Genomic DNA, 24,447 nt, shown 5'->3' on the forward strand with positions numbered 1-24,447 from the left:
GGTTGTGAGTTTAAGCAATCTTCTTTTGTTACTTGTACCACTAACGGCAAGGAATAATGACATAAAAGACAGTGAAGGACAATGTTACAAATTAGTCGCAGATGGAGTACATCTGAATTTTGGCTCACTCAGCACTCGGGCAAGCCTGCAGGAAAATCAATCCTGTCCTAACCTTGCTTTTCTTTACAGACATTTCTAAAACTTCTGACCCTCAAGTCATTGTGATGAAATCAAAGAAACTGGAAGGAGATGGCAGCACTGGGAAAGCAGCTTGTTTGGCAAGGAACTCCCCTACAAAGAACATCAGCTTGGAGATGCCCTCTCAGGAGGTCGTCTATGAACAGGGCACATCCATTTTGACATCAGAGGGGTTGTACAATGCAATTAAAGTGGTCAGGCTGACAAAAGACATGGAGGTGACCTGCATGGCCAAATTCGACAACCGCGCCATAACAGCACAGCCAGGTACAGTTTGGTGGCACAGCTGTCACTTATTCCTGGAGACAGTGGCCTGTGGGCTTTGTGTTCTCCTTCTGGACAGCACTGCCCCAGGCAGCCAGCAGAAATTAGAAAGACATTTGGGATTTCAGCAGGGAGAGCTGAATGATGTTTCAAAGCATCTAAAAGAAATTGGTTTTCAACTATTTAATTACTTTCAGATACCTTTTTTGGGAAGAAAAGGGAAGACACCATCTATTTCTTTAAAATGTGCATTTCGTTAGGATTCAATATTTTAGCCTATAGCAGCAAACCTGCTGCAGCACAAGCTGGAACAGCCCTTCCAATACCAACACAAAAAGTTAAAGGTGGAGTATGTTGTGAGAGTTTTTTAACTAAATGGATTGTCATATTTGTTGGGTTTACTCTTGTAGTCCTGAAGGCCATTCAATGAATAAAAACAAAATAATGCGGGACTTCTTCTGTTTCCTGCAACTGCATGGAGAAATTGACTCTTCAAATTGATGTCGGAATTTATCCCGACCAGCTGAGGCTCACTCTGTGCTTGCCCCTGATTTTCTATGAGAAATGTCATCTAAACATATTTTTAATCCTGTATAAATGGTGGTTATAGTTTAAAATGTCTTTTCTTTATCATGCTGCAGAAGAGGAGCCTGAAGAACCAGTAACAGGGTTTGGGGAACCAAACAGAACCAGGACAGTGTCAGAGGCCAGTGACAGGGTTTGCAACAGCACAGCCCCCTCAGCACAAGGTGAGTTACCCAAACAGGATAGTGAAGTTACATTGCTCTCTGGGGGATAAAGGCATGGAAATGTATTTTCTCCAGGGCAGAGGACTCAGGACACAACACATTCAGCAGACACAAGCTGCTGTTCCAAGGTTGCTCCTGCAGTTACACAAAAGCCCCAGGAAGCAAAAAGCAACAGGGACAGACCCTGGGCTCCTCTGCTGCTGCCATGTTCTCTCGCCTGTTCCTTTGCTGCTCTTCCTTTCCCTGAAACTGCTACCTGTGCATTTCCCACTTTCTGCCAAGATCACAACACCAAAACATAGACCATGATCTCTCCCCTCTTTTCTGGTCACTGAGCAGACCCTGAAGGGCAGAGAGTGAACATGCTGTCCATGGCTGTGCTGGGTTTGAGAGTCCTGCTGGCAAAGAGCATTGCCTTCAACGCCCTCATGAGTATCAAGTTGTTTCTTTCCTGAGGTAAGGGAGCTCACAGCAATCAAACACTGGTTCAGAGGCCAAATTTCATTAAATGTACTTCAAATTTCCCTTTACTCTCCTAGATATGGGGAATGAACCCGAAGAAGAGCAGGAAAGAATGTGAACCAGCAGCACAAGGGGGTGGAACAAGCAGGGGCAGAGCTGCTGCCAGTCACCACCCAGGACACAAGGCAGCACCTTCCCCTGAAGACACTGAACACTGTTCACTCCTGCCTGGCCAGCTGATTTACACTGAAGAGTTTCAAGTGCTTTTGCTCTTTCCTCTCCTCTGACAACTGAGGAGAGTGGATTTCTCCTCATCCTCCTGCTAAGCAGATCTCCCCACTCTTCTGGCATTTGCACACAAGTGTCCAACCCGCTTCAACAGCTTTGGAAACTCCAGGGCTCACTCTAGATAGATGGCCTTTTAAAAGCACCTTTCCCAGGCATGCTGTGTTTCTGCCTGTGCAACTGGAGAAGCACTGCTGGGGCAATTCCAGCCCCGAAACTGACATTTGTAGACTTGGGTTTTAGATAGTTTCAATACCCAAAATGTGTATTACAGATAATAAGAGCTCTGTAGAATCTGGAGTGATTTCATTCAACCAGATATTGTTCATTTCTTTATTAAGCCTGTATTTCTTCTGCCAAATGTATTGCATGTGAATTTTAGGTTCCTGTAGTAGGCAAAAATAAAGTTCTACTAGTCCAAAATGCGGTGGGTTTTCTGTGATTTTTCTTCCAAAGCTGGGATGGAGATTGCTGAAAGTCAACTCTCCAAAAGCCCACTGGGATCAGAAACACAGCTCTGATATAGTAGATTTCCTGTTAGCTGAATTTGTCTTTTGCAGACTTTGTGCAGGGAAGTGTCCCTCTGGCCCATTCAGGAGCTTCAGTGAGGAGAGTCCTTGCTGAAGGCACGAGGGAGGAAAATGCTCCTGTCAGCAGAGAAGAAACCCTGCTGTTGTTTTGCACTCAGGGATAGGAGCAAGGGGCCACCTGAAAATAATCTGGGGTGGTTTGATGGAGTGATAGTTGCCATAGCAACTTGGTTCTTACCGAACAGAGCTCAGCCCACACCTTCCCCAGCTCATGCCCCTCTCTCAAGCTACAGGCAGGATGCTGTGGTCACCATTTGTGACTCAGTTCCACCAGACAGCATTAACCCTCCCCTGCTTTTGAAAACACAAGGTAACCACATCCTGAAGGGGAAAGAAGGCTTTGCTCCCCCTGCCTGAGTTCCTGCAGCCTTCAAGAGAGCCTCTGCACAGGACATAGCAAGGGGTGCTGCATTGAGCTTGCTCAGCTCAGACCCTCAGGCCCCGCAGTGCCGGAACAGTCCTTTGAAAACAAACTTCAGTTCCTTTCCCCCTGGACAAAGGTGAAAAAACCACTGACTAAAGGTGTATAAAGAAATTTCAGCAGACATATAAAAATATCTCAGCAGACTGAGAGCAGGACAGAAGATACACAAAAGATAATGACCATTAATGAACATCAGCTCCAAACATCAGCCCTGGCATGGTCAGACACCTGGTCTGGGAAAAGATCATTAAACGAAAAAAGAATGAGAAGCAAAACAACATCAAAGGTGAAGGAATCAACAGGAAACCAAATACTACAAACTGTGGAACTTGGGACCAATGGTCATTGAAGCAATGAATTTCCCTGGGCTGTGAATGGATAAGTACAAGGACACTCCAGTGAAAACTTTGTTTGATGGAAGGATTTTCTCTGCACCACCCACACAATGTGTGGATGAAATTATTTCTGTCCCACCTTCAGGCCAGGATAAAGTAATGCCTTGATTCTCTAACATGCAGTGTGGTATCTGACATCTGCCCTGCTGATCAAGTCAAAATGGTGAGAGCTCTCTCCAGTGGCAGAGAACATTAAAAGCATCCTGAAAATAAAGCTCTCTCCCAAGAGGTTATGTGGGAAAGCATCGTGAAGAACACCATAAGAATGGGCAATAATCAATAGCTTTTTGTACCACTGAACCCTTCAGTTTTCTTTTACCACATTAAATATACAATGTAATAATCATATTCCTGTATCTCCTGGTCATAATCTGACCTGATATTTGTCCCCAAATCCTACAAACTTCCTGATAAAATTAGAACATAACATAAACAGAAACTCGTTAGGAGTCTTTCCTGCTACCTTCTGGCCTAAGTGTTTATTGTTCTCAAAACAATTTCAAACTCACGAAATCCAGCAAATAGCCCAAACAGGGAATGAAAAACAAAAAAACAAACAAACAAACAAACCACTGGAGCTCATATAGGAAGATACAAAGGGTGAGGTTCCACAGCCACAGGAACAGCCCCAGCAGCATTGGCACCAGCGGCTCCATACCTGATACCACTAATGCTGAGATCAGAGTGGTCTCCAGACCACTTGGGCTGTTCTTATCTGTTCTTATCTCAGCCTTTAATGCCCCACACTGGATGCCAAATGAGGCAGTTGTGGTTTAGGAATGGTATTTCCCAATTTAGTGTTCCCTCTGAGCCACTCCAAAGCAAGTCTGAGACTCTTTCACAGAATTACAGAAAGCAGGAATATGGACAGGGCTTAACAGAATAACAGGGACCACCAAGTGTGAGAGACACACAGGAGGGCACCAAGAGCTTCAAGTTCTGCCCCAGGTGCCCCACCTCTCCCCCTCACTGTTGTCACAGGCAGAGGGAGGGACCAGCAGGGACTGGGCCTGAGAGCAGTGACACAGGCCCAGGCAGGGCAGGAGTGGGCAGAGCTGCTGTGCAGGCACAGAGAAGCTGGAGAGAGGCCACGCAGAGCGGGCCTGGCCATGTGGAGTGCCCTGTGCCTGGGCTTCTTGCCCATTGTAGGTGAGTGAAGGCAAGGGCTGATGGCCCCAGGAGCTGAGCGTGGCCCTGGGCTCTGCAGGGCTCTGGGGAGCTGTGCTGAGCGCTTGCAGCCAGAGCTGTGCCTTGGCTGGAGCTGCCCAGCCATGCCTGTGGGGCACGGGGAGAGCAGCCCTGCTCCTCTTGTGCCTCTGAGCTCGGCACCTCCATGCCAGCTGCCTCCTCTGCAGCCTGGGCACACGCAGGGCACCTCCCTGCTGCACTCACATCTCGGGGCCCAGCGCTTTGCCCTGGCACTGGACACTGCTCCTGGGGCACTGCGGCCCCTCTGGCACAGCCCAGCTGGGGCATGGCAGCACAGGGCACAACCCCACTGCCTGGGACAGCCCTTTGTCTTTGCTGTGCTCACCCAGAATTGGTTCAGGGACAGAAGAGTGGGTTCCTCACCATCCTGTCTAGGCAAGGAGAAAGGGATTTCTCCCCCCCATGGTGCAAATCCTTCCTGCTTCTATGGGGAATGTCCGAAAAGGCATTCTGTGTTACCGAAAATGATGAAGGGAAAGGTGGTGTGTCCTTCCTTGTGAGCCTTGCTAGCTGCCACCAGCTCTGCCCGTCTGTGTCAGCTGGCTTCCAAGAGGACGATTTTGTCCTCCCACAGACCCAGTTCCACTCCAAAGCCCCACGAGCACTGCGCTAACCATTGCTGGATCTTGCAGTGACTGTGCTTTGTTCTTGCTCTCTGCAGCAGTCACTGGCCAGGTGAGCTTGAAGCAGAACCCCAGGGGAGTGACCGTGCGAGAGGGAAATGGAATCACCTTCCACTGCAGCATGAAGGGAGGTCGTATGAGCAGCTACTTAATGTACTGGTACCGTCAGGGCCCAGCTGGCTCTCTGGAATGGATTTACAAGGAGGGTAATAAATATGGAGAAGGTTTCCAAGATCGCTTTAAGGCAAGGCTGAAGAGCTCCCAGAACAGCTTGACACTGCAAATCCTGGCAGCAGAGCAAGGTGATGCATCCACGTATTACTGTGGAGCAGAATCACACTGGAGCAGCCCTGCAGCAGAGTGAACCAAAAACCAGCAGATGGGGAAGACAGATCACTCAGCATTTCCTTCTGGCAGCTGTTCCCCAGAGCTCTTGTCAGGCAATGGCAGGTGCAGGAAACATCCCTCTGGCTTGGTGGCACTAAAAGGCACTGCAGGGAGGGCTGCTAGAAGGGCTGGTACCACTGATGGTGCAGGAGGATCTGTCCTGCGAACTGCACAGGCTGCAGTTTGGGCAAGTGCAGGTTTAGTGCACGTTGCCTGGGCTCCTGTCCAGCATGGAATCATTTCTCCTGGGTGCCTTACCTTGCCTCCCAGCCCTTTTTCCTTTTCATTTGTACAGAGCAGAAACACCCTAGACTTCATTACGTGGGCACCTCTAACAGGCATTGTGCACACACAGTTTTATTTTGTTGGCCAATAGAGTCTCTGGCCACGGGGATCCACCTGCCTGGGTGCACTGAAAGATCATCCTTGGGACAATATCTTTCTCTAATGCTGGATGGGAGCCACCTCCAGAGGCTGAGAGTTTCTGTCCTCTTCCCAATCCCCTTCTCAGTGCCCTCATCCCCTCATAATATCATCATGGGGAGCTCCCATGGGAACATACAAAGGGTGAGGTTCCACAGCCACAGGAACAGCCCCAGCAGCATTGGCACCAGTGGCTCCATACCTGGTACATCTAATGCTGACATCACATTTGTCTCCAGCCCACTTGGGGCAGATCTGATCTTATCTCAACCCTTAAAGCCCCACACTGGATGCCAAATGAGGCAGTTGTGGTTTAGGAATGGTATTTCCCAATTTAGTGTTCCCACTGAGCCACTCCAAAGCAAGCCTGAGACTCTTTCACAGGATCACAGAAAGCAGGAATATGGAGAGGGCTTAACAGAATAACAGGGACCACCAAGTGTGAGAGACACACAGGAGGGCACCAAGAGCTTCAAGTTCTGCTCCTGGTGCCCCACCTCTCCCCCTCCCTGTTGTCATAGGCAGAGGGAGGGACCAGCAGGGACTGGGCCTGAGAGCAGTGACACAGGCCCAGGCAGGGCAGGAGTGGGCAGAGCTGCTGTGCAGGCTCAGAGAAGCTGGAGAGAGGCCACGCAGAGCGGGCCTGGCCATGTGGAGTGCCCTGTGCCTGGGCTTCTTGCCCATTGTAGGTGAGTGAAGGCAAGGGCTGATGGCCCCAGGAGCTGAGCATGGCCCTGGGCTCTGCAGGGCTCTGGGGAGCTGTGCTGAGCGCTGGCAGCCAGAGCTGTGCCTTGGCTGGAGCTGCCCAGCCATGCCTGTGGGGCACGGGGAGAGCAGCCCTGCTCCTCTTGTGCCTCTGAGCTCGGCACCTCCATGTCAGCTGCCTCCTCTGCAGCCTGGGCACACGCAGGGCACCTCCCTGCTGCACTCACATCTCGGGGCCCAGCGCTTTGCCCTGGCACTGGACACTGCTCCTGGGGCACTGCGGCCCCTCTGGCACAGCCCAGCTGGGGCATGGCAGCACAGGGCACAACCCCACTGCCTGGGACAGCCCTTTGTCTTTGCTGTGCTCACTCAGAGAAGATTCACAGAGAGAAGAGTGGGTTCCTCATCATCCTGTCTTAGCAAGGACAAAGGGATTTGTCCCATCATGTGCAAATCCTTCTTGTTTCTTTGGGGAAAATCAGAAGAAGCTTCTACCTGTGTGACTGGGAGAAGGATGGAGGGAAATGTGGTGTCTCCTTCCTTGTGAGCTTTGCTAGCTGTCACCAGCTCTGTCCGTCTGTGTCAGCTGGCTTCCAAGTGGACGATTTTGTCCTCCCACAGGTCCAGTGCCTGTCGAACACCCCAAAGCCACACCAGCACTGCGCTAACCATTGCTGGATCTTGCAGTGACTGTGCTTTGTTCTTGCTCTGTGCAGCAGTCACTGGCCAGGTGGTCTTGGAGCAGCTCCTCAGGGAACAGACCGTGCGAGAGGGAAATGCAGTCACCTTCCACTGCAGCATGAAGGGAGGTTCTGTGAGCAGGTACTTAATGTACTGGTACCGTCAGGGCCCACGGGGCATGGAATGGATTTCCAGGGACGGTTATAAGTACGGAGAAGGTTTCCAAGATCGCTTTAAGGCAAGAGAGGACAGCTCCAAGAACTTATTTCCACTGGAGCTCCTGGCAGCAGAGCCAGGTGATGCAGCAACGTATTACTGTGGAGCAAGAATCACCCTGGAGCAGCTCTGCAGCAGAGTGAACCAAAAACCAGCAGATGGGGAAGACAGATCGCTCAACATTTCTTTCTTGCAGCTGCTCCTCAGAGCTCTTGTCAGGCAATGGCAGGTGCAGGAAACATCCCTCTGGCTTGGTGGCACTAAAAGGCACTGCAGGGAGGGCTGCTAGAAGGGCTGGTACCACTGATGGTGCAGGAGGATCTGTCCTGGGAACTGCACAGGCTGCAGTTAGGGCAAGTGCAGATTTAGTGCACGTTGCCTGGGCTCCTGTCCAGCACAGCCTCATTTCTCCTGGGTGCCTTGCCTTGCCTCTCCCAGCCCGTTTTCCTCAGGGACACACAGCAAGGCTTTGGGAAGTTGGAATTTGGCTGAGCCACATTTACAGCCTTCTACAGTGAGACAAAGGGTCTTGCTGGGTGAGGAGAGAGTGGATGTTGTGCATTCTTCATTCAGGTGTGCTCACAGCACTGACTTCCCTAGAAACCTTCTGGACAAAGCCTTTTATTATGGCCTAGAGAAGGCTCAGTGACATGGATAGTGCAAGGTTACATATTCTTCCTCCCAGCCTGTCCTCCTGGGCTGTGGGAAATGAAATTCCTAAAACTGATCCATCTGCTGAAGCCTGAGGTGAATAAAGCATTCAGGACCTCAGCCCTGTCCCATGTCCTGTGTCACCTGGTTCCCAACCCATTCAGCAGTGGGCCCACGTTTTCCCAGCCTCGTTTGTCCATGCAGCCTCCTGGCATGTTGTCCTGACTCCTTGCTCACTGGGGAGGAATCCTCTTCAGCTCAGCACTGCTGGGGCTGGGGACAGCTGTGTCCCCTGCTGGGCTCCCAAGCCTGGGAAAGACATGGACAGAGGGGAACTGTGCAGTGAAGAGCCAGGAACACAAGGGAGGGAACAGCTGACATATCAGGAGAGCCTGGGAGATCTAGGTGCATTTAGTGCAGACAAGAAATTGCTGACAGGGAAATTTGTCACATGACTGTCCCTTGCAGTCCTCCAGCAGTGGCCTTTGGTTTCTGCAAGGGAGAAAGAAAGAGCTTCTACTCATCATTTCCCAGTTTATTTTCCTCCCATCTACTCTGCCCAGGATTGCCTCCTACATTAACAAGCCGTGGCCAGAAATAGACTTGTCAAGCTCCAGGAAGCAGACAATAGACTGGTCAATTGAGAATGCTTGTTCTTCCTTAACTTTGCAAAGCCATGTGTTTTTCTAAATTATTTAAAAGTAACTTCTCTTGGTAATATTGCTCTAAGCGTCCTCCTCTAGCAAGGAAGTTACAGACATTGCAAGGGAAGTTTCTCCTCTGCCTGAGGCAAATATCTCCTGCAGGGATGGGAATGCACCTGTGAGTGAGTCTTTCATAGGACCACAGAAAGGGTGAAATTGAAAAAGGCTTCTTTTAAACAAAGAAGTTTTAAAAAGGATGGGGAAATATTTTTTAATACAGCCTGTAGTGATGGGAGAAGGGGTAATATTTTTGTACAAAGAGAGGATAGATTCACACAAGATACAATGAAGAATGTCCTTTTTTAAAATGACTGTGATGAAACAGATTGCCCCAAGAAATTGTATCTGCTCCAAACACACCCAGGGTGGCAAACAGTACCAAAAACTCCAGAGATGTGCCAAGCACTGCATGATGTCAGGCAGACATGGGGTGTGGAGTTAAAGTGTAGAAAAATCCCTGAAGCAGTGGCAGAAACCAGCGGGGCTGGGCAGTGGCAGGCAGGCCCCCACAAACAGCCAGGAGATGCTCCCTCCAGAGGGGCTAAGGGGTCTGGCTCCCAGGTGTCCCCTGAGGCACCTGAACTGATGGTGAGTGTCTCTCCCTGTGAGATGGGATTTAAGAGAGGTACCCTTACAAGCAAAGGCTCAGCCATGGTAGGAGGAGCAGTGGAGGACAGAATTCCGTGGTGGCAGTGAATTCTCCCCGCAGCAGCAGCCCAGCACCAAGACTGTGACCTCCTCCAATCCCCAGAGCGAGTGCCAGCGAGGAGCTGAGCCCAGCTCCCTGATTTCACCCCCAGCCAAAATCTCATTTCTTCAATTCCCAAGAGAATGCCCCCAAGCTAAGAGGGAAGACAACTGCACCCCTCTCCCTATTCAACATCCCAGTCACATCCTGTCCTGGCTTGTAAAATAAGCATGTATTCTATTTTGCCATCTGTTGGGGGTTAGGCAGTTTTTTCTTATCTCTTTCAAGAACAATGACACTGCCAGGAAGATAATCTCCTGCTAATGGGCTATATAATGTCCTGGCTTGTAAAATAAGCATGTATTCTTTTTTTGCCATCTCTTGGGGGTTAGGCAGTTTTTCTTATCTCTTTCAAGAACAATGACACTGCCAGGAAGATAATCTCCTGTTAATGGGCTATTGAATTACTCACTGTGGGTGGTAAGATTAGTTACATCATCCCATTGGGAGATACTCCACCCAGAGGGAGGAGCCAAGCATCCCTGCCACCATAAAACAAGCATTTCTGAGACCACAGACAGCCTTCTTTGCTGGATTTCCCAGAGTAATCAGGAACCAAGGCCCAGCTGCTCCTTCGCCGCATTTTCAGAAAGGATCTACACCCTTCTGCAGATCGCCGCTCCAGGAGGAGCAGCCACCATCTGGCTGGACTACTATCAACACCCTGACTTCTCAGGGTGTCAGGTTTTCCTCACTCTGCCAGTGTTTTTTTTGTTTTGTGCTAAATTACATTGTTATTTAGTTTTTTTTCTTCCTAGTAAAAAACTGTTATTCCCATTCCCATATCTTTGCCTGAGAGCCCTTTTAATTCTGAAATCGTGATAATTCGGAAGGAGGGGGTTTACCTTTTCCATTTCACAGAAGGCTTTTTGCCTTCCTTCACAGACTCCTGTCTTTTCAAACCAAGACACATCCTTTGTCTCTAAAAAGATCCATCCTTATAATCTCTCAGGCAATACAAGGGAGAAAAATTCCCTGAGAGGAAGAAGAGGAAAAATCCTAACCTCCACCACCTGTTAAAGTTGAAAACATCCCTGATTATTGCAGGAGGATTAGGAAAATGTTCCACAATTGCAGGCTACCACTAATTGTATAATTAAGATACCAATCAAATTAAAAGCCAACTTCAGTCAACTATAACAACAGCAGATAGAGTCAATTAAAGCACCATCAGCTGAACCAAAATAAATCCTGAACAATTCTTAAACATGCACTGATTTTTCCTCTGGCATGCAAATAGGCTTTGAGGACAGTAATGCTTGAAGGTCTAGAAGACTTAGAAAATATAGAATGAAAATTACTTGAAAATGTATAAGCTTGAGAGATGCTCCCCAGAAAATTTTTCAAGTATTTAACCCTGACTCTCTTGTTGTGTGTTAAAAGACAAACCAGTAATCAGATCCCTTGTGTGAGACACTTCTAACAACAATATTCCTTTCCAAAGTGTTGTGGCAATGTTTTAGTGACTAAGGGTCCATTCTGCCAAAAACACTAACTGTCCAATCTGCCAAAAAAAGCAAGGATGATAATGTTATTTTTAGTGGAGAGAATCCACTGGAACAGTGATAGATGTTCAGAAGTAGAGCAGTGTAGAGGGACAGGAAAACAAAAAGGCAGCACTACAAAGACATGAAAGAGGAGACAGCACCTGGCACTGAAAAACCCCCAAATGTTTTTGTAGAACTGTCTAGCACAGTGTGGATTACCTACCACAGTGACTGAAAACAACTGAACCACCACACACAAACTGTCTCCCTCTGTTCACTTGAAGGAGGAAAACACGGTGGCTTTACCTCATCTATTTTTCCTCAGACAACTGTGTGCACATACACAAATTTCATTCCCAGAATTACTCAAATAGAGAACCCCTCAACTATTTTTTCCAAAACCAATTTCTTCACCATTCAACCTGAGATCTTGCCTCTTGCAAACAGGTCATTTTAGACATTTGATAACCAGCTCCAGTTGAACAAGTGGGCAGGAACCATTTGTACTTACATGTTTCCATTTTAACTCAGAATTATGTTCTTCGCTTGTTCTGAGAGCACAGAGAAGAACAAGGATGCTTTTAATTTCAGATCCAACAATGGCCAGAAGCAGATGCAGATGAAGAACAAGACCTGGAGACCAGAAATGGCACTTCCCACTAAGAATCTCTCAGCTATGGGCATCAAAACAAGGAATTGGAATCACTTATGGTTGCTTTGTATTCACCCTTTATGAATTTATTCAGAAGCTCTTTGTTTATCATTTTGGACTTCTGACACAATCTTGACTTACTGCTTTGTCAAGGGAAACTATTCTAGAGGTTCATGGAGGTAATCTCTGAACATGAGCAGCTCTCCTAGACCCCTCCTCTGTCCAGGAACATAACCCATGGGATTCCTCCCAGAAGATACCCGATTCTGCTCTCCTGAAGCCCAGGGCTCCAGTCCTGTTCTTGCATTGCTCTCTTCTCCCTGGATCCTGAGCTCAAGCAGTGCATGGACACTGCAGCCAAGGCTGCCCCAACCACCTCACATCCAGCACCAGTTCTTCCTCAGTGGCACACAGAGGACCAGCTCACCAACCACTTGTGTCAGCAAGTTTGCATCAGTACATGCCAGAAAACTGCTGACTCTGTGTGTGCCCAGCTGTGCTGTCCTGCCATCAGACACCTGACACACTTCTAGCACCCCATGAGGACCGGAGCCCAGTGATGTCTCCATTTGTCCCAAGAAAACCTCACCTGTTTCTTCCCATTCCTCTCGTGTTTTCTACCCGTATTTCTGTTTTGGGAATGGCTTAAATTCCCTCTCCAGTCAAGGTTTTGTGCTCAGAATGGCCATTGCCTCCTCTGGCTCAGGGAGTATCGCAATGGATGAGGGGCAGCGGGGTTCCCCTGAGAGCTGGGGGCCAGGGGCTGCTGCTTCCTTCCAGAGGGGCTGCTCAACTCAGGAGCCACACGGCAAGGCCATATGACTGGAGACACTGCTGCTCTGTGCTTTTCACCTGTTTTTCTTTTTATCTTTTCCTTTGGCACTGTGAGTACAGCTTGCCAGTTTGTTTCTCTGCTCGTTTGCTGACTGGGAGCCCAGAGCCAGTGCGTGCTGCACCAGGAAGCGATGCAAGGAGCACACTGGGCCATGCTCTCTGTGTGGCGGCCTGACCCCAGGATCAGCCATCACTGGTGAGCTGTCCAAAGGAGCAATCCCCCGCCCAGCCCTGCTGTTGTCTGCCACTACTTCAGGGATTTTTGCAACACTATAACTTGACACCCCTTGTCTGCCCAGACACCCACAGCTCCTGCCACAGCTTCAGAGATTCTCCTACACTTGGTTCACCACCGTGACTGCTCTCACATTGCCATTACAGTCTGCTGCTCCAAGGTTCCTGCTAGAGCTGGTTTCACTATCGAGAGGGCCATCAGAACCAGCTGCTCCTGTGGGATTGTAATGGGAGCCCCACTGTCCGTCTCTCCTGCCTGCCCACCCACCATTGCCCACATGCAGAGAGGCAGCCGAGCCGCGCCACAGCGCCCCCTGCTGGAGCGGGGCAATCATCGCACCCGCCCTGCCCGGCCGGGAGCCAGCAGCGCCCCTGCTGGCTGTGCCCGGAACTGCACCACAGGGGAAAGCGCCTGCGGCCGGGACAGGCTGGGACCGGCTCTCTGCTTCTCTTTGCTGCTGCTGCTGCTGCTGTTGTTTGTTTGCCTTGTACATACACACACTGTTAGTGAACTGTTACTCCTTTTCCCATATCTTTGTCTGAAAGCCGCTTTATTTCAAAGTTATAATAATTTGGAGGGAAGGGGGTCATATTCCCCGTTCCAAGGGAGTTTCCTGCCTTCCTTGGCAGGCTCCTCTCTTTCAAGCTAGGACAGCCACCATCACTTGTGTGAGGCAGCACAGGGAGCAGATAGAGCAGCCACAGACTCACACTGAGTTCCTTTAATTCTATGACCTTGCTAACCTGGGGAAATCCCTGAGCAGGCAGAGGCAAGGAGAGACTGGCATCTGAACTGGGTCTATGCTAGAGGATCCCTGGGCTGTCAAGGGCAATTCCCAGCTGGAAGGTCACTTCAGCAATTTACGGCCCTCCTGCATTTTCTGCTTTTAATCCATTCCTCCCAACACCCCCCCAAGCCAGCCGGCTACATCTCAGGACTCCTGTCACACTACCACTATGACCCACAAGAAGAGAGGTAGAGGGATTAGACTGCATTGTAAGAAATGCTCCGAAATAACAGCAGAAGTACTGATTACTTTCCTGCTTTCTATCCAGCTTAACTCCCCAAGACTTTTCAGAGGTGTCACGTAGTCCCCAAGGTATCATTAACAACTCAAACTCTCTGATATTATTTTAGATCCTTCCTTGAAAGCCATATGGTGTTTCTTCCTGTGGTACATTGAGTCTTACACCACTGAGGAGATCATGTGACTGCCTGTATAATCCACAATTCGGTGTAGTGGAACAGAGACAGTTTTTGTTATGAAATATATCACTGTGTTTGGGGCTTGGGTACCACAATGATATAAACAGCATAGGGACCTGTACAAAAACAAGAGGGAAAGAAGGTGAGATATTTTGGGAAAGAAAGGACATGGTCTCGTCTTTGAAAAGAACAACATTCTTCCTATATTTCCTTTTATCCTGGATACATAAAAGAGCTCATGAAGGTTCTGAAAGGTGGAAGAAAGGGAGAAGTTGAAAATTCTATACTCAGTCAAGCTATGAGAAAGCACTGATCAATTCAATTAACTTTTTTTTCTTTTCAATTTTTGGAAGTAAATCTGCCTCTGGATCCTCTCATGGACTTGCACTCATGGATAATTAGAACTGATGGCTTTTCATCGCCTGTTTTTACAATACTTTTCAACATCAGGACAAAAGAGTGAGTTATTGGAATAAGTCTTAGCAGTGTGAGGATAGAGAAGCTCATATTTGGACCAGGGACGACTCTCACAGTTGTACCAAGTAAGTGACTTTTCTATATTTCTAAAACTCCATTTAAAATTGAGGTGGGGTGGAGAAAGAAATTTGATGCTTTCTGTTCACTGAAAGGATTTTCAGCTGCAATAATCCCTTGAATGCACTCACTCTCCAGCCAGGCTTTCAAGCCAAACCCTCAGCTTGGATCAGCTCAGGAAGGGTTCCCAGCAACAACTGGGCTGACTCTGCATAGCACCATTATTCCATGATCCCCAAACACCAGCACGGCACTGCTTAGCTTGTGATAACTTATTCCCACTTTGGGCAGCACTCTGGCCCAAATTTACTGTCTAGTGTCCAATTCTCCAGTGGACTTGCACTGACTGACTTGGGGCAGGAATGCAGAGCTCAGTGAAGAGCTCCCAGTGGTGAGGAGTTTTGAGACAGATCTGTAACTGCCTGCTTGGAGAAGTTCTGGTTTGACACCAGCATCACACTGACAGTGTCCCCAGCTAAGGAATTCCACTGCCCTGGGGACAGAGCAGGAAGGATATTGAATAGCCTTGGGCTTAAATTCTCACAAGTGCCTCATATCCAAGAGCTCCTGGAATGAAAGACAATTGGCTGCCAGGCTGTGTGTGTTCTGAAAAGACCAATGTGGGGAGTAGGGATCATAAGAAGCCTTAATTATTCATATCTTTCTTTGGAATTCCATGATGAAAAATAAAGGTGCCTGTCACCCCAACCTTTTCTAGGGAAATGTGAATGTTGGTGTGGCAGAGGGGTTTTTGATGATCTCTGTGATCCTAAAGTATCAGGTGCATCCCTGTTGCTTTGCTTTCAGAGGTCTGCATGTCTTAATGTGTGTCAAGAACGTCCGATGTTATTTTGCATCCCTAAAACCTCCTGCTCTCCTTCCAGAAAGCTGTGGGACTGCCTTGGGTGCTGCTGAATATCTCTCCATGCCTGTGGGATATATTGCATGAGAATAAATGTGTATTTGGGAACAATCTCAGTGCACCTCCAATTCCAAAGAGACAAAGGAATGTAAACTTACCAGTCTGCAGAAAGACCTCTTCTTTCTGCTCTGTTCAATGGTTTTCTTTTTCTAGCAAATGGCAGGATATTTTCAGAGCTGCACAGGGACTCTGGAATTATGTTTGACAGTAAAAGACATTGAGCTTAAAGTATCATAGTCCCTTTCAAGTCTGCTGAGATACTTAATAAGTTGTAGCCGATATTTTCAGGATGTGAGCAACCTCTCCAATACAGTTCTGAATTACTTTGGGAGCTGCAACTTAAAATATGCATTATACGACATTTTGAGCACAAATACTTTAGTATCAAGGCTTTTGCCAGTTCTCCAAATCAAAATTACATAAAATAACAAGCATTAGTGCCACAGTGGGATACTCCAGGCATATTCTGCTGAGGCCTCAGTTAAGGACAGAGCAGGCTTTCCTTTTGGTTCAGGTTGGATTATTCCAGACTAAACATACATTAAAAATGCTAAGGCCCATTACTTTCTGGAATATAGGGCTCCTCCTGTGATTTTACAAGATGAAAGCAAAGGAGAAGAACAAATTTTTCTCCAAATAAATTTGAACATAAACATAAAACAGGAATCCCTTCCAGAAGCAAGCAGTGGTAGGAATTCATGGCTGTTTTGCCTGGTAATGCAAACCAGTGGGACTCAGGGTGAGCCTTCTGGGGTCAGATAAAACAAATCTTCTGCTCTCTCAGCTGCAACTGCACTGGGTACATTATTGCTTGCTGAAGATCCTGCCCAGGGAGCTATTGCAGAGGAGCAGCCTGTTTGTATTCTGGCTGTTTGGAAAGCCTGGAGAGGAGACCACATGAAAAGCCTTTCAAGGTTTTCTCAGAGAACACAGAACGCACAGCACTGACAGGATCTGGCCAAGCCTGGTACAACAGCTGGGAAGTAAATGTGGGATTTCTGTTGGGTGTCTGTTTGCTGTAGGTGTGGACAAGTGTGTAGTTCTGCCTGTTTGGTCAGGAGAGCTGATCCCTGAAATTGTGGCAGAGCATGATTTGCCTTTCACCTCAGTTCCTCAGCAGTGGCATAGGGCTGATGGGGAAAGGGGGTAAAATCAGAGCTCCTTGATCAACCTTCCATCAGTACCCAGGGATGAACAAAATGTCAGAGCTGGGGCATCTCTTGACCCACCCGCAATGCAGACAGCATGCAAAATGAAAAGCCTAATGCACCACTCTTTACCCAAGAGACACCCCAGGATGCTCCTGTCTAAGCAGACACTCCAATCTTTGTGGATGTGTCTGACAGCCTTTCATAAGCTGAGCCCTTTCTGGCAAGGAAGGCTGCTGGAGGATTCTTTCACTTCCATGTTTTTTCTCTAATTCAGATGGCTAATCTGAGTTAAATCCTGACATTGGTTTTTCAGATCACCCTTGATTTGCCATATATAATCTCACCTAGAAGGAAGGGTATTTTCTCTAATAAATAAATTATGGTACCACAATGATTTGTTTGCTACTAAATTATTTTGACACCAATAGTTTTGTTGTAACACAGCTGGTTGTGAGTTTAAGCAATCTTCTTTTGTTACTTGAACCACTAACGGCAAGGAATAATGACATAAAAGACAGTGAAGGACAATGTTACAAATTAGTCAGAGCTGGAGTACATCTGAATTTTGGCTCACTCAGCACTCGGGCAAGCCTGCAGGAAAATCAATCCTGTCCTAACCTTGCTTTTCTTTACAGACATTTCAAAAACTTCTGACCCTCAAGTCGTTGTGATGAAATCAAAGAAACTGGAAGGAGATGGCAGCACTGGGAAAGCAGCTTGTTTGGCAAGGAACTCCCCTACAAAGAACATCAGCTTGGAGATGCCCTCTCAGGAGGTCGTCTATGAACAGGGCACATCCATTTTGACATCAGAGGGGTTGTACAATGCAATTAAAGTGGTCAGGCTGACAAAAGACATGGAGGTGACCTGCATGGCCAAATTTGACAACCGCGCCATAACAGCACAGCCAGGTACAGTTTGGTGGCACGGCTGTCACTTATTCCTGGAGACAGTGGCCTGTGGGCTTTGTGTTCTCCTTCTGGACAGCACTGCCCCAGGCAGCCAGCAGAAATTAGAAAGACATTTGGGATTTCAGCAGGGAGAGCTGAATGATGTTTCAAAGCATCTAAAAGCAATGGTTTTTCAACTATTTAATTACTTTCAGATACCTTTTTTGGGAAGAAAAGGGAAGACACCATCTATTTCTTTAAAATGTGCATTTCCTTAGGATTCAATATTTTTGCCTAGAGCAGCAAACCTGCTGCAGCACAAGCTGGAACAGCCCTTCCAATACCAACACAAAAAGTTAAAGGTGGAGTATGTTGTGAGAGTTTTTTAACTAAATGGATTGTCATATTTGTTGGGTTTACTCTTGTAGTCCTGAAGGCCATTCAATGAATAAAAACAAAATAATGCGGGACTTCTTCTGTTTCCTGCAACTGCATGGAGAAATTGACTCTTCAAATTGATGTCGGAATTTATCCCGACCAGCTGAGGCTCACTCTGTGCTTGCCCCTGATTTTCTATGAGAAATGTCATCTAAACATATTTTTAATCCTGTATAAATGGTGGTTATAGTTTAAAATGTCTTTTCTTTATCATGCTGCAGAAGAGGAGCCTGAAGAACCAGTAACAGGGTTTGGGGAACCAAACAGAACCAGAACAGTGTCAGAGGCCAGTGACAGGGTTTGCAACAGCACAGCCCCCTCAGCACAAGGTGAGTTACTCAAACAGGATAGTGAAGTTACATTGCTTTCCAGGGGATGAAGGCATGGAAATGTATTTTCTCCAGGGCAGAGGACTCAGGACACAACACATTCAGCAGACACAAGCTGCTGTTCCAGGGTTGCTCCTGCAGTTACACACAAGCCCCAGGAAGCAAAAAGCAACAGGGACAGACCCTGAGCTCCCCTGTTGCTGCCATGTTCTCTCGCCTGTTCCTTTGCTGCTCTTCCTTTCCCTGAAACTGCCACCTGTGCATTTCCCACTTTCTGCCAAGATCACAACACCAAAACCTAGACCATGATCTCTCCCCTCTTTTCTGGTCACTGAGCAGACCCTGAAGAGCAGAGAGTGAACATGCTGTCCATGGCTGTGCTGGGTTTGAGAGTCCTGCTGGCAAAGAGCATCGCCTTCAACGCCCTCATGAGTATCAAGTTGTTTCTTTCCTGAGGTAAGGGAGCTCACAGCAATCTAACACTGGTTCAGAGGCCACATTTCATTGAATGTACTTTAAACCTCCCTTTGCTCTTCCAGACATGGGGAATGAAGGCAGGAAGAACCCGAAGAAGAGCAGGAAAGAAAGTGAACCAGCAGAACAAGGGGGTGGAACAAGCAGGGGCAGAGCTGCTGGCAGACACCACCCAGGACACAAGACAGCACCTTCCCCTGAAGACACTGAACACTGTTCACTCCTGCCTGGCCAGCTGATTTACACTGAAGAGTTTCAAGTGCTTTTGCTCTTTCCTCTCCTCTGACAACTGAGGAGAGTGGATTTCTCCTCATCCTCCTGCTAAGCAGATCTCCCCACTCTTCTGGCATTTGCACACAAGTGTCCAACCTGCTTCAACAGCTTTGGAAACTCCAGTGCTCACTCTAGATAGATGGCCTTTTAAAAGCACCTTTCCCAGGCATGCTGTGTTTCTGCCTGTGGAACTGGAGAAGAACTGCTGGGGCAATTCAAGCCCAGTAGCTGCCATTTGTGGCTTTGGATTTAGACAGATTTAATGAATGTGTATTGCAGATAAGAAGAGCTCTGTAGAATCTGGAGTGATTTCATTCAACCAGATATTGTTAATTTCTTTATTAAGCCTGTATTTCTTCTGCCAAATGTATTGCATGTGAATTTTAGGTTCCTGTAGTAGGCAAAAATAAAGTTCTACTAGTCCAAAATGCGGTGGGTTTTCTGTGATTTTTCTTCCAAAGCTGGGATGGACTTGCTGAAATCCACCTGTCCTAAAAGCCTACTGGGATCAGAAACACAGCTTTGATATTGTAGATTTCCTGTTGGCTGAATTTGTCTTTTCCACACTTTGTGCAGGGAAGTTTCTCTCTGGCCCATTCAGGCGCTTCAGTGAGGAGAGTCCTTGCTGAAGGCACGAGGGAGGAAAATGCTCCTGTCAGCAGAGAAGAAACCCTGCTGTTGTTTTGCACTCAGGGATAGGAGCAAGGGGCCACCAGAAAATAATCTGGGGTGGTTTGATGGAGTGATAGTTGCCATAGCAACTTGGTTCTTACCCAACACAGCTCAGCCCACACCTTCCCCAGCTCATGCCCTCTCTCAAGCTACAGGCAGGATGCTGTGGTCACCATTTGTGCCTCAGTTCCACCAGACAGCATTAACCCTCCCCTGCTTTTGAAAACACAAGGTAACCACATCCTGAAGGGGAAAGAAGGCTTTGCTCCCCCTGTCTGAGTTCCTGCAGCCTTCAAGAGAGCCTCTGCACAGGACATAGCAAGGGGTGCTGCATTGAGCTTGCTCAGCTCAGACCTTCAGGCCCCGCAGTGCCGGAACAGTCCTTTGAAAACAAACTTCAGTTCCTTTCCCCCTGGACAAAGGTGAAAAAACCACTGACTAAAGGTGTATAAAGAAATTTCAGCAGACATATAAAAATATCTCAGCAGACTGAGAGCAGGACAGAAGATACACAAAAGATAATGACCATTAATGAACATCAGCTCCAAACATCAGCCCTGGCATGGTCAGACACCTGGTCTGGGAAAAGATCATTAAACGAAAAAAGAATGAGAAGCAAAACAACATCAAAGGTGAAGGAATCAACAGGAAACCAAATACTACAAACTGTGGAACTTGGGACCAATGGTCACTGAAGCAATGAATTTCCCTGGGCTGTGAATGGATAAGTACAAGAACACTCCAGTGAAAACTTCGTTTGATGGAAGGATTTTCTCTGCACCACCCACACAATGTGTGGATGAAATTATTTCTGTCGCATCTTCAGGCCAGGATAAAGTAATGCCTTGATTCTCTAACATGCAGTGTGGTATCTGACATCTGCCCTGCTGATCAAGTCAAAATGGTGAGAGCTCTCTCCAGTGGCAGAGAACATTAAAAGCATCCTGAAAATAAAGCTCTCTCCCAAGAGGTTACATGGGAAAGCATCGTGAAGAACACCATAAGAATGGGCAATAATAAATAGCTTTTTGTACCACTGAACCCTTCAGTTTTCTTATACCACATTAAATATACAATGTAATAATCATATTCCTGCATCTCCTGGTCATAATCTGACTTGATATTTGTCCCCAAATCCTACAAACTTCCTGATAAAATTAGAACATAACATAAACAGAAACTCGTTAGGAGTCTTTCCTGCTACCTTCTGGCCTAAGTGTTTATTGTTCTCAAAACAATTTCAAACTCACGAAATCCAGCAAATAGCCCAAACAGGGAATGAAAAACAAAAAAACAAACAAACAAACAAACCACTGGAGCTCATATAGGAAGATACAAAGGGTGAGGTTCCACAGCCACAGGAACAGCCCCTGCAGCATTGGCACCAGTGGCTCCATACCTGATACCACTAATGCTGAGATCAGATTGGTCTCCAGCCCACTTGGGCTGCTCTTATATGTTCTTATCTCAACCCTTAATGCCCCACACTGATGCCAAATGAGGCAGTTGTGGTTTAGGAATTGTATTTCCCAATTTAGTGTTCCCACTGAGCCACTCCAAAGCAAGCCTGAGACTCTTTCACAGGATCACTGAAAGCAGGAATACGGAGAGGGCTTAACAGAATAACAGGGTGTTATTCTGTTAAGCCCCAGGGTGAGGGACACACAGGAGAGCACCAAGAGCTTCAAGTTCTGCTCCTCATGCCCCACCTCTCCCCCTCACTGTTGTCACAGGCAGAGGGAGGGACCAGCAGGGACTGGGCCTGAGAGCAGTGACACAGGCCCAGGCAGGGCAGGAGTGGGCAGAGCTGCTGTGCAGGCTCAGAGAAGCTGGAGAGAGGCCACGCAGAGCGGGCCTGGCCATGTGGAGTGCCCTGTGCCTGGGCTTCTTGCCCATTGTAGGTGAGTGAAGGCAAGGGCTGATGGCCCCAGGAGCTGAGCGTGGCCCTGGGCTCTGCAGGGCTCTGGGGAGCTGTGCTGAGCGCTTGCAGCCGCAGCTGTGCCTTGGCTGGAGCTGCCCAGCCATGCCTGTGGGGCACGGGGAGAGCAGCCCTGCTCCTCTTGTGCCTCTGAGCTCGGCACCTCCATGCCAGCTGCCTCCTCTGCAGCCTGGGCACACGCAGGGCACCTCCCTGCTGCACTCACATCTCGGGGCCCAGCGCTTTGCCTGGCACTGGACACTGCTCCTGGGGCACTGCGGCCCCTCTGGCACAGCCCAGCTGGGGCATGGCAGCACAGGGCACAACCCCACTGCCTGGGACAGCCCTTTGTCTTTGCTCTGCTCACTCAGAGCAGGTTCAGGGAGAAAAGAGTGGGTTCCTCACCATGCTGTCTTGGCAAGGACAAAGGAATTTGGCCCCCATCATGTGCAAATCCTTCTTGTTTCTTTAGGGAAAATCAGAAGAAGCTTCTACCTGTGTGACTGGGAGAAGGATGGAGGGAAATGTGGTGTGTCCTTCCTTGTGAGCCTTGCTAGCTGCCACAGCTCTGCCCATTTGTGTCAGCTGGCTTCAAAGAGCAGGATTTTGTCCTCCCACAGTGCAGTGCCAGTCCAAAGCCCCACCAGCATTGCCCTGGTCTTTTCTGAATCTTGCAATGACTGCTTTGTTCTTGCTCTCTGCAGCAGTCACTGGCCAGGTGACCTTTGAGCAGCTTCCCAGGGGAGTGACCGTGCGAGAGGGAGATGAAGTCACCTTTGAGTGCAGCATCAAGGGAGGTGATATGAGCAGCTATGACATGTACTGGTACCGCCAGGGCCCACAGGGCTCTGTGGAATGGATTTACGAGGATGATGATGATACCTATGCAGAAGGTTTCCAAGATCGCTTTAAGGGAATCTGGGAGAGTACCAGGAGCATACTGCAGCTCCTGGCAGCAGAGCAAGGCGATGCAGCCACGTATTACTGTGCAGCTTAACCACCCTGGAGTAGCCCAGCAGCAGAGTGAACCAAAAACCAGCAGATGGGTAAGACAGATCACTCAACATTTCCTACAGGCAGTTGCTCCCCAGAGCTCTTGTCAGGCAATGGCAGGTGCAGGAAACCTCTGCAATCCCTCTGCCTTGGTGGCACTAAAAGGCACTACAGGGAGGGCTGCTAGAAGGGCTGGTACCATTGATGGTGCAGGAGGATCTGTCCTGGGAACTGCACAGGCTGCAGTTTGGGCAAGTGCAGGTTTAGTGCATGTTGTCTGGGCTCCTGTCCAGCACGGCCTCATTTCTCCTTGGTGCCTTGCCTTGCCTCTCCCAGCCTTTTTTCCTTTTCATTTGTACAGAGCAGAAACACCCTAGACTTCATTACGTAGGCACCTCTAAGAGGCATTGAGCACACACAGTTTTATTTTGACGGCAAATAGAGTGTCTGGCCATGGGGTTCCACCTGCCTGGGTGCACTGCAGGATCATCCTTGGGACAATATCTTTCTCTAATGCTGGACGGGAGCCACCTCCAGAGGCTGAGAGTTTCTGTCCTCTTCCCAATCCCCTTCTCAGTGCACACAGCCCCTCATAAATATCATCATGGGGAGCTCCCCTGGGAACATACACAGGGTTAGGTTCCACAGCCACAGGAACAGCCCCAGCAGCATTGGCACCAGTGGCTCCATACCTGATACCACTAATGCTGAGATCAGATTTGTCTGCAGCCCACACAGGGCAGATCTGATCTTATCTCAACCCTTAATGCCCCACACTGGATGCCAAATGAGGCAGTTGTGGTTTAGGAATGGTATTTCCCAATTTAGTGTTCCCACTGAGCCACTCCAAAGCAAGTCTGAGACTCTTTCACAGGATCACAGAAAGTAGGAATACGGAGAGGGCTTAACAGAATAACAGGGACCACCCAGGGTGAGAGACACACAGGAGAGCACCAAGAGCTTCAAGTTCTGCTCCTGGTGCCCCACCTCTCCCCCTCACTGTTGTCACAGGCAGAGGGAGGGACCAGCAGGGACTGGGCCTGAGAGCAGTGACACAGGCCCAGGCAGGGCAGGAGTGGGCAGAGCTGCTGTGCAGGCTCAGAGAAGCTGGAGAGAGGCCACGCAGAGCGGGCCTGGCCATGTGGAGTGCCCTGTGCCTGGGCTTCTTGCCCATTGTAGGTGAGTGAAGGCAAGGGCTGATGGCCCCAGGAGCTGAGCGTGGCCCTGGGCTCTGCAGGGCTCTGGGGAGCTGTGCTGAGCGCTTGCAGCCGCAGCTGTGCCTTGGCTGGAGCTGCCCAGCCATGCCTGTCGGGCACGGGGAGAGCAGCCCTGCTCCTCTTGTGCCTCTGAGCTCGGCACCTCCATGCCAGCCGCCTCCTCTGCAGCCTGGGCACACGCAGGGCACCTCCCTGCTGCACTCACATCTCGGGGCCCAGCGCTTTGCCTGGCACTGGACACTGCTCCTGGGGCACTGCGGCCCCTCTGGCACAGCCCAGCTGGGGCAGGGCAGCACAGGGCACAGCCCCACTGCCTGGGACAGCCCTTTGTCTTTGCTGTGCTCACCCAGACCTGGTTCACAGATAGGAGTGTGGGTTCCTCACCATGCTGTCTAGGTGAGGACAAAGGGATTTGTAGCCCCATGGTGCAAATCCTTCTTGTTTCTTTAGGGAAAATCAGAAGAAGCTTCTACCTGTGTGACTGGGAGAAGGAGGGAGGGAAATGTGG

The 24,447-nt window shown here is 48.7% G+C and overlaps 2 protein-coding genes across 2 annotated transcripts in view; both read left to right on the forward strand.

Annotated features, from left to right (window-relative positions):
- LOC135286508 (uncharacterized) overlaps nucleotides 1-19,551 on the forward strand; it is a 39,419-nt gene extending 19,868 nt beyond the window's left edge. Inside the window, exons 4-7 of the mRNA XM_064399601.1 lie at nucleotides 190-465; nucleotides 1,104-1,211; nucleotides 18,732-18,848; nucleotides 18,932-19,551. Coding sequence (XP_064255671.1) covers nucleotides 190-465; nucleotides 1,104-1,211; nucleotides 18,732-18,847 — 500 coding nt within the window. The 3' untranslated portion in view covers nucleotide 18,848; nucleotides 18,932-19,551. The remainder of the gene's footprint in view (nucleotides 1-189; nucleotides 466-1,103; nucleotides 1,212-18,731; nucleotides 18,849-18,931) is intronic.
- Nucleotides 1-24,447, forward strand: part of LOC135286566 (M1-specific T cell receptor alpha chain-like) — a 210,553-nt gene that overhangs the window by 88,525 nt on the left and 97,581 nt on the right. The gene's annotated exons all lie outside the window — the stretch shown is intronic.

The sequence above is a fragment of the Passer domesticus genome, chromosome 27, assembly GCF_036417665.1.
Source record: "Passer domesticus isolate bPasDom1 chromosome 27, bPasDom1.hap1, whole genome shotgun sequence".
Lineage (NCBI taxonomy): Eukaryota > Metazoa > Chordata > Aves > Passeriformes > Passeridae > Passer > Passer domesticus.